Below are 14,672 nucleotides of genomic sequence, written 5' to 3' on the forward strand. Positions count from 1 at the left end.
GTGATTCTCTCGTTAACACAGGTGTGAGTGTTGACGAGGACAAGGCTGGAGATCACTCTGTCATGCTGATTGAGTTCGAATAACAGAGTGGAAGCTTCAAAAGGAGGGTTGTGCTTGGAATCATTGTTCTTCCTCTGTCAACCATGGTTACCTGCAAGGAAACACGTGCCGTCATCATTGCTGTGCACAAAAAGGGCTTCACAGGTAAGGATATTGCTGCCAGTAAGATTGCACCTAAATCAACCATTTATTGGATCATCAAGAACTTCAAGGAGAGCGGTTCAATTGTTGTGAAGAAGGCTTCAGGGCGCCCAAGAAAGTCCAGCAAGCGCCAGGACCGCCTCCTAAAGTTGATTCAGCTGCAGGATCGGGGTACCACCAGTACAGAGCTTGCTCAGGAATGGCAGCAGGCAGGTGTGAGTGCATTTGCACGCACAGTGAGGCGAAGACTTTTGGAGGATGGTCTGGAGTCAAGAAGGGCAGCAAAGAAGCCACTTCTCTCCAGGAAAAACATCAGGGACAGACTGATATTCTGCAAAAGGTACAGGGATTGGACTGCTGATGTCACACCCTGGCCTCAGTTATCTTTGTTTTCATTATTATTTTAGTTAGGTCAGGGTGTGACATGGTGTATTATGTGTTTTTGTATTGTCTAGTGTGGTTGTATGGTTTAGGGGGGTTCATAGAGTAGATGGGGTTGTGTTCAGTGTAGGTGTTTAGAATAGTCTATGGTTGAGTGATGTGTCTAGGTATGTCTATGGTTGCCTGAGTGGTTCTCAATCAGAGACAGATGTTTTTCATTTGTCTCTGATTGGGAGCCATATTTTAGGCAGCCATAGGCATCATGTATTGTGGGTAATTGTCTATGTGGAACGTTTGTAGCCTGTGTGTGTATGTGCACAACGTTATTTAGCTTCACGGTCGTTAGTTGTTTTGTATAGTTTGTTAAAGCGTTTCGTGTCGTGTTCATCTTCGTCGTTTAAATAAAAAGAGAAGATGTATTCATATCCCGCTGCGCCTTGGTCCTCATTCTCTCCAGTACACGATTGTGACAGAATTACCCACCAACGGACCAAGCAGCGGAAAATAAAGCAACAGCAGCGATGTCAAGACTCCTGGACGTGGGAGGAGATCCTAGACGGGAGAGGACCCTGGTCACAGCCAGGGGAATATCACTGCCCCAAGGCAGAGATGGAGGCAGCACGGCGACACGGTAGGAAGCCCAAGAAACAGCACAAGAAAATTCTTGGAGGGGGGCACTTGGAGCAGTCGGCGAAGTTGAGGGGTGAGTCTGAGATGGTCGAGGAGTTATTGGACAGATTGGAGGAGAGTGAACGAAGGGGAGATTATGAGACATTCGAGGAGTTGTTGACGAAATTGGAGGAGAGTGAAGAGAGAGAGCTGTTGGTTTGGCAGAGTATGCATGGCATTTTCCCTGAGGAGCGTGTTAGCTGTCCGATGCCACCTGTGTCAGTTCCTCGTACTCAGCCTGAAACTGGTGGTAAAGTTCCGGAAGATTTGATGCCGGCTATACATACCAGGTCTCCAGTACACCTTCACAACCCGGTGTGTCCTGTTCCTACCTTTTGCACTCATCCTGAGATGCATGTCCCCAGCCCGGTACAACCAGTTCCGGCACCAAGCACTAGGTCTAATGTGCGTCTCCAGAGCCCTGTACGCACTGTTCCTGCTCCCCGCAATAGCCTTGAGGTGCGTGTCTCCAGCCCATTACCACCAGTGCCTACACCACGCATCAAGCTTCCTGTGCGTCTCCAGAGCCCTGTTCCTCCTCCACGTACTAGCCCTGTGGTGCGTGTCTCCAGCACATTACCACCAGTGCCTACACCACGCATCAAGCCTCCAGTGCGTCTCCAGAGCCCAATTCCTCCTCTACGCACTCTTCCTGTGGTGTGTGTCTCCGGCCCGGTGCCTCCAGTTCCGGCACCACGCACTAAGCTACCTGTGCGTCTCCAGAGCCCTGTACGCACTGTTCCTTCTCCCCGCACTCGCCCTGAGGTGCGTGCCCTCAGCCCGGTACCTCCAGTTCCGGTACCACGCACCAGGCCTATAGTGCGCATCGAGAGTCCAGTGTGCCCTGTTGTTGTTCCCCACACTAGCCTAAAGGTGCGTGTCCTTAGCCCGGTACCTCCAGTTCCGGCGCCACGCACCAGGCCTATAGTGCGTCTCAGCCGGCCAGAGTCTGCCGTCTGCCCAACGGCGCCTGAACTGCCCGTCTGCCAAGCGGCGCCTGAACTGCCCGTCTGCCAAGCGGCGCCTGAACTGCCCGTCTGCCCAACGCTGTCTGAACTGTCCGTCTGCCAAGCGCCGCATGAATTGCCCGTCTGTATTGAGCCTTCAAAGCCGCCCGTCTGCCATGAGCCTGCAAAGCCGCCCGTCTGCCATGAGCCTACAGAGCCGTCCGCCAGACAGGAGCCGCTAGAGCCGTCCGCCAGACAGGAGCCGCTAGAGCCTTCCGCCAGAACGGATCAGCCAGAGCCTTCCGCCAGACCGGATCAGCCAGAGCCTTCCGCCAGACCGGATCAGCCAGAGCCTTCCGCCAGAACGGACCGGCCAGAGCCATCCGTCTCCCCAGCGCCATCTGAGCCATCCGTCTCCCCAGCGCCATCTGAGCCATCCGTCTGCCCAGTGCCGTCTGAGCCATCCGTCTGTCCCGAGCCATTAGAGCCGCCCGTCTGTCCCGAGCCGTCAGAGCCGATAGTCAGTCAGGAGCCGCTAGAGCCATTCGTCAGACAGGATCTGCCAGAGCCGCCAACCAGACAGGATCTGCCAGAGCCGCCAACCAGACAGGATCTGCCAGAGCCGCCAACCAGACAGGATCTGCCAGAGCCGCCAACCAGCCATGAGCAGCCAGATCCGTCAGCCAGCCATGAGCAGCCAGATCCGTCAGCCAGCCATGAGCAGCCAGATCCGTCAGCCAGCCATGAGCAGCCAGATCCGTCAGCCAGCCATGAGCAGCCAGATCCGTCAGCCAGCCATGAGCAGCCAGATCCGTCAGCCAGCCATGAGCAGCCAGATCTGTCAGCCAGCCATGAGCCGTCCAGCCAGGATCCGCCAGAGCCGTCCAGCCAGGATCCGCCAGAGCCGTCCAGCCAGGATCCGCCAGAGCCGGCCAGCCAGGTTCCGCCAGCCAGCCAGGATCCGCCAGAGCCAGCCAGCCAGGATCCGCCATTCAGTCCGGTGCTGCCCTTCAGTCCGGAGCTGCCGTCCCTTAGTCCGGAGCTGCCGTTCCTTAGTCCGGTGCTGCCCCTTAGTCCGGTGCTGCCCCTTAGTCCGGTGCTGCCCCTTATCCTGGTGCTGCCCCTTATCCTGGTGCTGCCCCTTATCCTGGTGCTGCCCATTATCCCGGTGCTGCCCCTTATCCCGGGGCTGCCCCTTATCCCGGTGCTGCCCTTTATCCCGGTGCTGCCCCTTAGTCTGGTGCTGCCCCTTAGTCCGGTGCTGCCCCTGAATTCAGTGGGGTTAAGTTGGAGGGTGGTCATTTGGAGGAGGCTACGAAAGCGGGTAGTGACTATGGTGGGGTGGGGACCACGACCAGTACCAGAGCCGCCACCATGGACAGACGCCCACCCAGACCCTCCCATAGACTTTATGCTGGTGCGTCCGGAGTTCGCACCTTAAGGGGGGGGTTATGTCACACCCTGGCCTCAGTTATCTTTGTTTTCATTATTATTTTAGTTAGGTCAGGGTGTGACATGGTGTATTATGTGTTTTTGTATTGTCTAGTGTGGTTGTATGGTTTAGGGGGGTTCATAGAGTAGATGGGGTTGTGTTCAGTGTAGGTGTTTAGAATAGTCTATGGTTGAGTGATGTGTCTAGGTATGTCTATGGTTGCCTGAGTGGTTCTCAATCAGAGACAGATGTTTTTCATTTGTCTCTGATTGGGAGCCATATTTTAGGCAGCCATAGGCATCATGTATTGTGGGTAATTGTCTATGTGGAACGTTTGTAGCCTGTGTGTGTATGTGCACAACGTTATTTAGCTTCACGGTCGTTAGTTGTTTTGTATAGTTTGTTAAAGCGTTTCGTGTCGTGTTCATCTTCGTCGTTTAAATAAAAAGAGAAGATGTATTCATATCCCGCTGCGCCTTGGTCCTCATTCTCTCCAGTACACGATCGTGACAGCTGAGGACTGGGGTAAAGTCATTTTCTCTGATGAACCCCCTTTCCGATTGTTTGGGGCATCCGGAAAAAAGCTTGTCCGGAGAAGACAAGGTGAGCGCTACCATCAGTCCTGTGTCATGCCAACAGTAAAGCATCCTGAGACCATTCATGTGTGGGGTTGCTTCTCAGCCAAGGGAGTGGGCTCACTCACAATTCTGCCTAAGAACACACCATGAATAAAGAATGGTACCAACACATCCTCTGAGAGCAACTTCTCCCAACCATTCAGGAACAGTTTGGTGACGAACAATGCCTTTTCCAGCATGATGGAGCACCTTGCCATAAGGCTAAAGTGATAACTAAGTGACTCGGGGAACAAAACATGGATATTTTTGGTCCATGGCCAGGAAACTCCCCAGACCTTAATCCCATTGAGAACTTGTGGTCAATCCTCAAGAGGCAGGTGGACAAACAAAAACCCACGAATTCTGACAAACTCCAAGCATTGATTATGCAAGAATGGGATGCCATCAGGCAGGATGTGGCCCAGAAGTTAATTGACAGCATGCCAGGGCGGATTGCAGAGGTCTTGAAAAAGAAGGGTCAACACTGCAAATATTGACTCTTTGCATCAACTTAATGTAATTGTCAATAAAAGCCTTTGACACTTATGAAATGCTTGTAATTATACTTCAGTATTCCATAGTAACATTTGACAAAAATATCTGAAGCAGCAAACTTTGTGGAAATTAATATTTGTTTAATTCTCAAAACTTTTGGCCACGACTGTAGTCCTAAATGAACCCCTTTTCTCCCCCTTGTGTTAACATAGTGTCTCCTTCAGCCCGTAGACACAGAGAGGGACTCTGGAGTGCTGCTGAGTGCCCAGACCATCACCTCAGAGACAGTCAGTACAACCACCACCACTCAGATCACCAAGGTACGTCCTGGGCTTCCTGACCTAGAATCAGTTTGGCCTTTGTAGATGTTTTACATTGACATTTTAGTCATTTAGCACATGGGGGGTACATAAAATGTTTTGCTTCGTGACCCACCAGTTGAGATGTCTTTTGAGTCGCGACCCACCATAAGGGTTGAGCAGTGAAAATACATACACAGATCAAAGAATAAGTACACATTTGATAATACCCTCTTCTGCCTCAAAGTTGCTCTCTCTCTCTCTCTCTCTCTCTCTCTCTCTCTCTCTCTCTCTCTCTCTCTCTCTCTCTCTCTCTCTCTCTATTCAGTATCTCTGACAGAATGTTGTCAGGTCAAAGCTGATCTCTCTCTCTCTATACAGTGTCTCTGACAGAATGTTGTCAGGTCAAAGCTGATCTCTCTCTCTATACAGTATCTCTGACACAATGTTGTCAGGTCAAAGCTGATCTCTCTCTATACAGTATCTCTGACACAATGTTGTCAGGTCAAAGCTGATCTCTCTCTCTCTATACAGTATCTCTGACACAATGTTGTCAGGTCAAAGCTGATCTCTCTCTATACAGTATCTCTGACACAATGTTGTCAGGTCAAAGCTGATCTCTCTCTCTCTATACAGTATTTCTGACACAATGTTGTCAGGTCAAAGCTGATCTCTCTCTATACAGTATCTCTGACGCAATGTTGTCAGGTCAAAGCTGATCTCTCTCTCTCTATACAGTATCTCTGACACAATGTTGTCAGGTCAAAGCTGATCTCTCTCTCTCTATACAGTATCTCTGACACAATGTTGTCAGGTCAAAGCTGATCTCTCTCTCTCTATACAGTATCTCTGACAGAATGTTGTCAGGTCAAAGCTGATCTCTCTCTATACAGTATTTCTGACACAATGTTGTCAGGTCAAAGCTGATCTCTCTCTATACAGTATCTCTGACACAATGTTGTCAGGTCAAAGCTGATCTCTCTCTCTCTATACAGTATCTCTGACGCAATGTTGTCAGGTCAAAGCTGATCTCTCTCTCTCTATACAGTATCTCTGACACAATGTTGTCAGGTCAAAGCTGATCTCTCTCTCTCTATACAGTATCTCTGACACAATGTTGTCAGGTTAAAGCTGCTCTCGCTCTCTCTATACAGTATCTCTGACACAATGTTGTCAGGTCAAAGCTGCTCTCTCTCTCTATATATACAGTATATCTCTAACAGTATGTTGTCAGGTCAAAGTTGCTCTCTCTCTCTATATATACAGTATATCTCTAACAGTATGTTGTCAGGTCAAAGCTGCTCTCTCTCTTCCCCCGGCGCTTGATATTTCTGATCCCCCTACGTTTGTTAAAACTCTTTCTCTCTCACTTTCAGACGGTGAAAGGAGGGATCTCAGAGACTCGCATTGAGAAGAGGATTGTGATAACTGGAGACACAGAGATTGATCACGATAAGGTGGGGGGGGGGGGGACATAATTCTGTCTCTGTGCTCGCTGCCTGTGTGTGTATTCTGTTAGAGACCACTTCAGTGGAGTAACAATACATTATTCCTCTGGTTTAGAGCTATCACACAGAATCTATGCTTTAACATTTGAGTCCTCTGTGTAATAAAATAAAATAAAGATTAAAGAGCTTGTTTGTTGCTGTGATGTGAACTGAACACAGTCTTGTCCGAATGTAGTATCCCTTTTAGTGTTTTCTTGGGTGATGAATGTTTCCAACTCTGTAGTGGTTTTAGCGTCTGTATTCGCTTGTGGGGTGATTGTGTTTAATAATGAAGTCTTTAATGTATTTATAGCCTTTTTATTAGTGCCATCAATCTCAATATTGAACCTTCCCCTATGTGTGTGTGTGTGTGTGTGTGTGTGTGTGTGTGTGTGTGTGTGTGTGTGTGTGTGTGTGTGTGTGTGTGTGTGTGTGTGTGTGTGTGTGTGTGTGTGTGTGTGTGTGTGTGTGTGTGTGTGTGTGTGTGTGTGTCCCTCTTCTCAGGCTCTGGCCCAGGCCATCAAGGAGGCGAAGGAGCAGCACCCGGACATGTCTGTGACCAAAGTGGTGGTGCACCAGGAAACAGAGATCACCCCAGATTAACCCCAGATTAACCCCAGGCTCAGTTGACCTCACCTATGACCAGGTCAGTAGTACCCCTAACCCCAGATTAACCCCAGATTAACCCCAGGCTCAGTTGACCTCACCTATGACCAGGTCAGTAGTACCCCTAACCCCAGATTAACCCCAGGCTCAGCTCACCTATGACCAGGTCAGTAGTACCCCTAACCCCAGATTAACCCCAGGCTCAGCTCACCTATGACCAGGTCAGTAGTACCCCTAACCCCAGATTAACCCCAGGCTCAGCTCAGCTCACCTATGACCAGGTCAGTAGTACCCTTAACCCCAGATTAACCCCAGGCTCAGCTCACCTATGACCAGGTCAGTAGTACCCCTAACCCCAGATTAACCCCAGCCTCAGTTGACCTCTCCTATGACCAGGTCAGTAGTACCCCTAACCCCAGATTAACCCCAGGCTCAGCTCACCTATGACCAGGTCAGTAGTACCCCTAACCCCAGATTAACCCCAGATTAACCCCAGGCTCAGCTCACCTATGACCAGGTCAGTAGTACCCCTAACCCCAGATTAACCCCAGGCTCAGCTCACCTATGACCAGGTCAGTAGTACCCCTAACCCCAGATTAACCCCAGGCTCAGCTCACCTATGACCAGGTCAGTAGTACCCCTAACCCCAGATTAACCCCAGGCTCAGCTCACCTATGACCAGGTCAGTAGTACCCCTAACCCCAGATTAACCCCAGGCTCAGCTCACCTATGACCAGGTCAGTAGTACCCCTAACCCCAGATTAACCCCAGGCTCAGCTCACCTATGACCAGGTCAGTAGTACCCCTAACCCCAGATTAACCCCAGGCTCAGCTCACCTATGACCAGGTCAGTAGTACCCCTAACCCCAGATTAACCCCAGGCTCAGCTCACCTATGACCAGGTCAGTAGTACCCCTAACCCCAGATTAACCCCAGGCTCAGCTCACCTATGACCAGGTCAGTAGTACCCCTAACCCCAGATTAACCCCAGGCTCAGCTCAGCTCACCTATGACCAGGTCAGTAGTACCCTTAACCCCAGATTAACCCCAGGCTCAGCTCACCTATGACCAGGTCAGTAGTACCCCTAACCCCAGATTAACCCCAGCCTCAGTTGACCTCTCCTATGACCAGGTCAGTAGTACCCCTAACCCCAGATTAACCCCAGGCTCAGCTCACCTATGACCAGGTCAGTAGTACCCCTAACCCCAGATTAACCCCAGATTAACCCCAGGCTCAGCTCACCTATGACCAGGTCAGTAGTACCCCTAACCCCAGATTATCCCCAGGCTCAGCTCACCTATGACCAGGTCAGTAGTACCCCTAACCCCAGATTAACCCCAGGCTCAGCTCACCTATGACCAGGTCAGTAGTACCCTTAACCCCAGATTAACCCCAGGCTCAGCTCACCTATGACCAGGTCAGTAGTACCCCTAACCCCAGATTAACCCCAGCCTCAGTTGACCTCTCCTATGACCAGGTCAGTAGTACCCCTAACCCCAGATTAACCCCAGCCTCAGCTCTCCTATGACCAGGTCAGTAGTACCCCTAACCCTAACCCCAGATTAACCCCAGATTAACCCCAGCCTCAGCTCACCTATGACCAGGTCAGTAGTACCCCTAACCCCAGATTAAACCCAGCCTCAGCTCTCCTATGACCAGGTCAGTAGTAACCCTAACCCCAGATTAACCCCAGCCTCAGCTCTCCTATGACCAGGTCAGTAGTACCCCTAACCCCAGATTAACCCCAGCCTCAGCTCTCCTATGACCAGGTCAGTAGTACCCCTAACCCCAGATTAACCCCAGCCTCAGCTCTCCTATGACCAGGTCAGTAGTACCCCTAACCCCAGATTAACCCCAGCCTCAGCTCTCCTATGACCAGGTCAGTAGTACCCCTAACCCTAACCCCAGATTAACCCCAGATTAACCCCAGCCTCAGCTCTCCTATGACCAGGTCAGTAGTACCCCTAACCCCAGATTAACCCCAGATTAACCCCAGCCTCAGCTCTCCTATGACCAGGTCAGTAGTACCCCTAACCCCAGATTAACCCCAGATTAACCCCAGCCTCAGCTCTCCTATGACCAGGTCAGTAGTACCCCTAACCCCAGATTAACCCCAGATTAACCCCAGCCTCAGCTCTCCTATGACCAGGTCAGTAGTACCCCTAACCCACAGTGGAACACACCATGTACTATCAATCTGTCTGTAATCCTAATCCATACTGAAACCCACTTTAGGTTCAGCATAGATCCCTCCACTCTTCTCTCTTCCCTCTTCTCTTCCCTCTTCTCTTCCCTTTCCCCCCTCCTCCCTCATCTTCCCTCCTCTCCTCTCCTCCCCTTCACTCTCTTCCCTCCTCACCTCCCTCCCCTTCACTCTCCTCCCTGAGAGAGACAGAAAGAGACAGAGAGAGACAGAGAGAGACAGAGACACAGAGACACAGAGAGAGGGAGAGAGAGACATAGACACCGAGAGAGGGAGAGAGAGACATAGACAGAGAGAGAGAGACTGAGAGACAGAGAGAGAGACATAGACACCGAGAGAGAGAGAGACATAGACACCGAGAGAGGGAGAGAGAGACATAGAGAGAGACATAGAGAGAGACAGAGAGAGAGAGAGAGAGAGAGAGAGAGAGAGAGAGAGAGAGAGAGAGAGAGAGAGAGAGAGAGAGAGAGAGAGAGAGAGAGAGAGAGAGAGAGAGAGGGAGAGAGAGAGAGAGAGAGAGAGAGAGAGAGAGAGAGAGAGAGAGAGAGAGAGAGAGAGAGAGAGAGAGAGAGAGAGAGAGAGAGAGAGAGAGAGAGAGAGAGAGAGAGAGAGAGAGAGAGAGACTGCTTTTCGTTAGTCTCCTGCAGAGACTAAACAATGTAATCTAAACAATATGATGGGAGGGAGCCATGATCAAGGGAGGTTATTTAAGGGTGAGTTCCGAATGGCATTCACCATAGGGCTCTCGTGAATACTAGTGCCCTATATAGAGAATAGGGTGCCATTTGGGACGCAGTCAAAGCCGCAATGGTTGCTATTACAATAATATCCCTCCTCCCAGTTCAGTTCAAAGCACCGCACGCCACTGGCAAGGGACATGCATATATTATCAGTTATTGTCCTTTTATTATCGTCCGTTAAAACTGCGTTGATTTAGTTATAACAGTTTACTCAGTCAGGCCTATTCCTACATGAAACAGGACATGTCAGCAGGAGGTCTTTAAACAGTGGTGTTCCATGTGGCTTTACATGAAACAGGACATGTCAGCAGGAGGTCTTTAAACAGTGGTGTTCCATGTGGCTTTACATGAAACAGGACATGTCAGCAGGAGGTCTTTAAACAGTGGTGTCCATGTGGCTTTAATTATAGCCCTGTATGTTTGTGTTGAGTTGAAGCCGTCAGGCTCAGGCTTGCGTCCTAAATGGAACCCTATTCCCTATATAGTGCTCTACCTTTGACCAAGTTCTAGGTCAAACATAGTTCACTTTGTAGGGAATAGGGTTCCAGCTGCCAGGGTGGTATGTATACACACAGTGCCTCCCACCCCTTTCCTCTCAGACAGGGGGGAGACGAGGGGGAGAGAGTGCCCTCCCAGTAGGTTCATGGAGCTCTGTGTTCATGGCGCCCTGTGTTCATGGAGCTCTGTGTTCATGGAGCTCTGTGTTCATGGAGCTCTGTGTTCATGGAGCCCTGTGTTCATGGAGCTCTGTGTTCATGGAGCCCTGTGTTCATGGCGCCCTGTGTTCATGGAGCCCTGTGTTCATGGAGCTCTGTGTTCATGGAGCCCTGTGTTCATGGAGCTCTGTGTTCATGGAGCTCTGCTCTGTTTACCTTGGACATCATCAACCTAACAGCCTGAGAAGCCTGAGAACACCCCTAACAATCCTACTTCCTCCCTCTCCGCTTCACACACCCACCCTACCTCACCCCACCCCACCCTACCTCACCCCACCCTACCTCACCTCACCCCACCCACCCACCCCACCCTACCTCACGCTACCTCACCCCACCCACCCCACCTCACCCTACCTCACCTCACCCCACCCAACCGTACCTCACCCAACCCTACCTCACCCCACCCCACCCTACCTCACCCCACCCTACCTCACCCCACCCTACCTCACCCCACCCCACCCTACCTCACCCCACCCTACCTCACCTCACCCAACCCTACCTCACCCCACCCTACCTCACCTCACCCCACCCTACCCCACCCTACCTCACCCCACCCTACCTCACCTCACACCACCCTACCTCACCCCACCCTACCTCACCACACCCCACCTCGCCCCACCCTACCTCACCCCACCCTACCTCACCCCACCCTACCTCACCCCACCCCACCTCGCCCCACCCTACCTCATCCCACCCTACCTCACCCCAGCCTACCTCACCTCACCCCACCCCACCTCGCCCCACCCTACCTCACCCCACCTCACCTCACACCACCCTACCTCACCCCACCCCACCCGTTCCTTGTCTCCACCAGGCTCCTGCATGCTCCATCCTTCCTGTCTGGGCCTGCTTTTTAAAGCCTGAAATATGTTCATCATTGTGACAACATTGGTGTAGTTCTAGTCTCACCTTTCTGACTGTTTTCTACTCTTGCGCTCTTTATCTTTAGTGTTGAATCAGGGGAATGTTGAGGTAGTGTTACTGAAGAAGTGTCTCTCTCTCTGTCCACTGTCTGTGAAGCTGTGGGCCAAAACTACCACGGCGCCTGAGGAAGGTGAACTCACACACATCCCCCGCCCGCGCTGACCTTCTCTGCTTGTTTCACCACCATTCCTGCTTGTTTACCTCAGAGACCCCGCCTTGGGAACAGACACACACACCCCACACCAGACTGGACCGGTCCAACCTACCAGAGAGAACAAGCTTCACTTTTCAACTCTGAACTTTGAACCTCCCAACCAATAGAGTTCAACTGAAGGAAAAGGGAACAAACAGAACTCTCCAAAAAAACTCCCAGAATTCCCTAGGACCACCCACTATCCGTGTCTCTCTCTCTTTCACTCTCTTCCACTCCACTGCCAAATCCCGAACAACCAAACTGGATTTTTCTAAACAATAAAAATGTTGAAATAAAGTGTTACATTTTTTTTCCTCTTTCTCCCATTTGTCTGGAGATTTTAACAAGAATTTTCAAAGGGCATTTGGTCTTTAAATTGTGTAGAGATTGCAGGGACTGTTGATATTTTTCTAAGACTTTTCTTATCGCCGTAATTGGAAAATCTGTATCTTCAAAGTAAACTTTGAAGGGACTCTTATTCTGAAGTGGGATGATAACAAGGGATTTTGGGTGATTTTTCTGGGACTCTTCAACCATCCTGATACGAGGATCCCTCTTCAAATCAAACTTTTACAACCAAGTTTGGTTTCATCTCTTGTACAGTACAAAAAGTTATATTTTCCCTCTCAATGTGAAAAGTATTTTTTAAATTTAAGTGTAGAAAATATTTTATTTCATCCAAACTTTTTGGGGGCCCTATTTTAAGTCTTTGTCATCTTTTGAAGATATGACCTCAATATCTATTAGTGTGGATGATTTTCACATCTTGTTGACTGTTTTAGTTGTCTTTGTTGTTGTAGTTACACTGGGGGGGGGGGGGGCTTCATCAGGACGGAAGGGAAAGAAGCAGTGTATTGAAATTACATTTATTATATTATTGACATCCTCTTTAATTTCTGTGTATGTATCCATCCTTTTAGATCACCCTGACTTTACAGGTTTGTAGTTAGATGTTTTCACATAGCATTCCAGCATTCACCAGCTACATAACATAACAGTCATTCATTTATACCAGGCATGACAGAGCAGTAGAGGCAACTTTACAATGTCCTGCATTCATTTACCTGTATTTCTACTTTTCTACCAAAGGGGGCAGTGTTTACTCATTTAGAGAGATGGACCACTACGCAGAAGAAGTCAGTTGGAGAACACTTCACGCTAAAGGCCAAAAATGATTCATTGGGGTTGATTAGAGAATCAATGTTAAAGGCCCAATGCTGTCAAAAATGTGATTTTACTGTGTTTTATATTTCCACTCTATGAGGTTGGAATACTACTGTGAAATTGTGAAAATGATGATAATGCCCTTTTAGTGTAAGAGCTGTTTGAAAAGACCACCTGACATTTCAACCTGTTTTGGTGGGATGGAGTTTTGGCTTCACCAGTCAGTAAATTAGAGTTCCAAACCTCTCTGCCAATAACAACTAGTTTCCATTTTCCACCTCCCAACTCAGGCAGTCCTAGCAAAATTCTTGTTTGAGAATTTGCTCTTTGCTAAGAAGCTATTTTTTTATATTTTCTTTTACAATTTTAATTAAAAACAATCACAGTAAGGTATTGTTACCCAGAAAGTATGTAATATTGAGATAAAAATAATTTTTTAAAGAGCGTAAAGTAAACAAAGTCTCAATTGGGGATTTCATTCCCTCTGGTAGCCTCTTTGGTGTTCTCCTTTTAGAAGACTGCACTAGTTACATCAGCACAAAATGAAGTTATTGTTACCCTCATCTGTTTACTCCCATGCCTTTTATCTGTGAAGAATACACATTTAATTGATCCTCCTGTGACGTACACACTGTCCCTTTAAGAAACAACCCAATATGTAAGCAAAGAGTACAGTACACACAGTTTTTAAATGTTTTGGTCTAGTTTAAAAACATGATGTTGTTTTAGTACACATAGTATTACAATGTTCAATATCCAAATGTGTTGTAGTTCTTTCAGTGTGTTGTAGTTCTTTCAGTGTGTTGTAGTTATTTTAGTGTGTTGTAGTTCTTTCAGTGTGTTGTAGTTCTTTCAGTGTGTTGTTTCTTCCTCTTCCTCTTCTTCATTGTGGCACTCTCTTTTCTACATTATTGATGGATGGAGACTAGGAGAACCAGAAAGCCTATACATCTATTTAAGTTAATGTTTATTTCTTCGTAGTGATATCTATCTCTCTCTCTCTCTCTCCTTCTGTCTCTCTCCCTCTGTCTCTCTCCCTCCCCCCCTCTCTCTCTCTCTCCTTCTGTCTCTCTGTCTCTCTCTCTCTCCCTCTCTCCTTCTGTCTCTCTGTCTCTCTCTCTCTCTCTCTCTCTCTCCTTCTGTCTCTCTGTCTCTCCCTCTGCCTCTGTCTTTCTCTGTTTCCCTCACTGTTAGAGATCATTTGTAATAAAACAGCATCACTAAATAAACACAAACGTAGACACACCTTATTTTGAACACCGCTTGATATTTTCTTCTGTGACTGAGGTTCTATGTCCAATTTCTCTATTTTCTAGTCTCATGAGGAAATTATAATTTCTCAGCTATGTTCATCATTGTAAAATGGATAAAAACAATTTTATAATCAATCATACATACCCCATAATGACAAAGCGAAAACAGGTTTTTAGACATAAAAAAAAACAGAAATATCTTATTTACATAAGTATTCAGACCCTTTCCTATGAGACTCGAAATTGAGCTCAGGTGCATCCTGTTTCCATTGATCATCCTTGAGATGTTTCTAGAACTTGATTGAAGTACACCTGTGGTAAATTCAATTGATTGGACATGATTT

The 14,672-nt window shown here is 48.6% G+C and overlaps 1 protein-coding gene across 6 annotated transcripts in view; it reads left to right on the forward strand.

The window, feature by feature from the left end:
• Positions 1-14,325, forward strand: part of LOC139559116 (protein 4.1-like) — a 121,479-nt gene extending 107,154 nt beyond the window's left edge. For 3 of the 6 annotated variants that reach the window (XM_071374840.1, XM_071374841.1, XM_071374845.1), the window contains 4 exons: positions 4,955-5,062; positions 6,418-6,498; positions 7,033-7,174; positions 11,815-14,325. In XM_071374840.1, the coding sequence (XP_071230941.1) occupies positions 4,955-5,062; positions 6,418-6,498; positions 7,033-7,131 (288 nt within the window). In that variant the 3' untranslated portion in view covers positions 7,132-7,174; positions 11,815-14,325. The remainder of the gene's footprint in view (positions 1-4,954; positions 5,063-6,417; positions 6,499-7,032; positions 7,175-11,814) is intronic. The other 3 variants (XM_071374842.1, XM_071374843.1, XM_071374844.1) reach the window with 1 other exon arrangement.
• The last annotated feature ends 347 nt before the right edge of the window (positions 14,326-14,672 follow it).

This window comes from Salvelinus alpinus, chromosome 29 (genome assembly GCF_045679555.1).
Source record: "Salvelinus alpinus chromosome 29, SLU_Salpinus.1, whole genome shotgun sequence".
Taxonomy (NCBI): domain Eukaryota; kingdom Metazoa; phylum Chordata; class Actinopteri; order Salmoniformes; family Salmonidae; genus Salvelinus; species Salvelinus alpinus.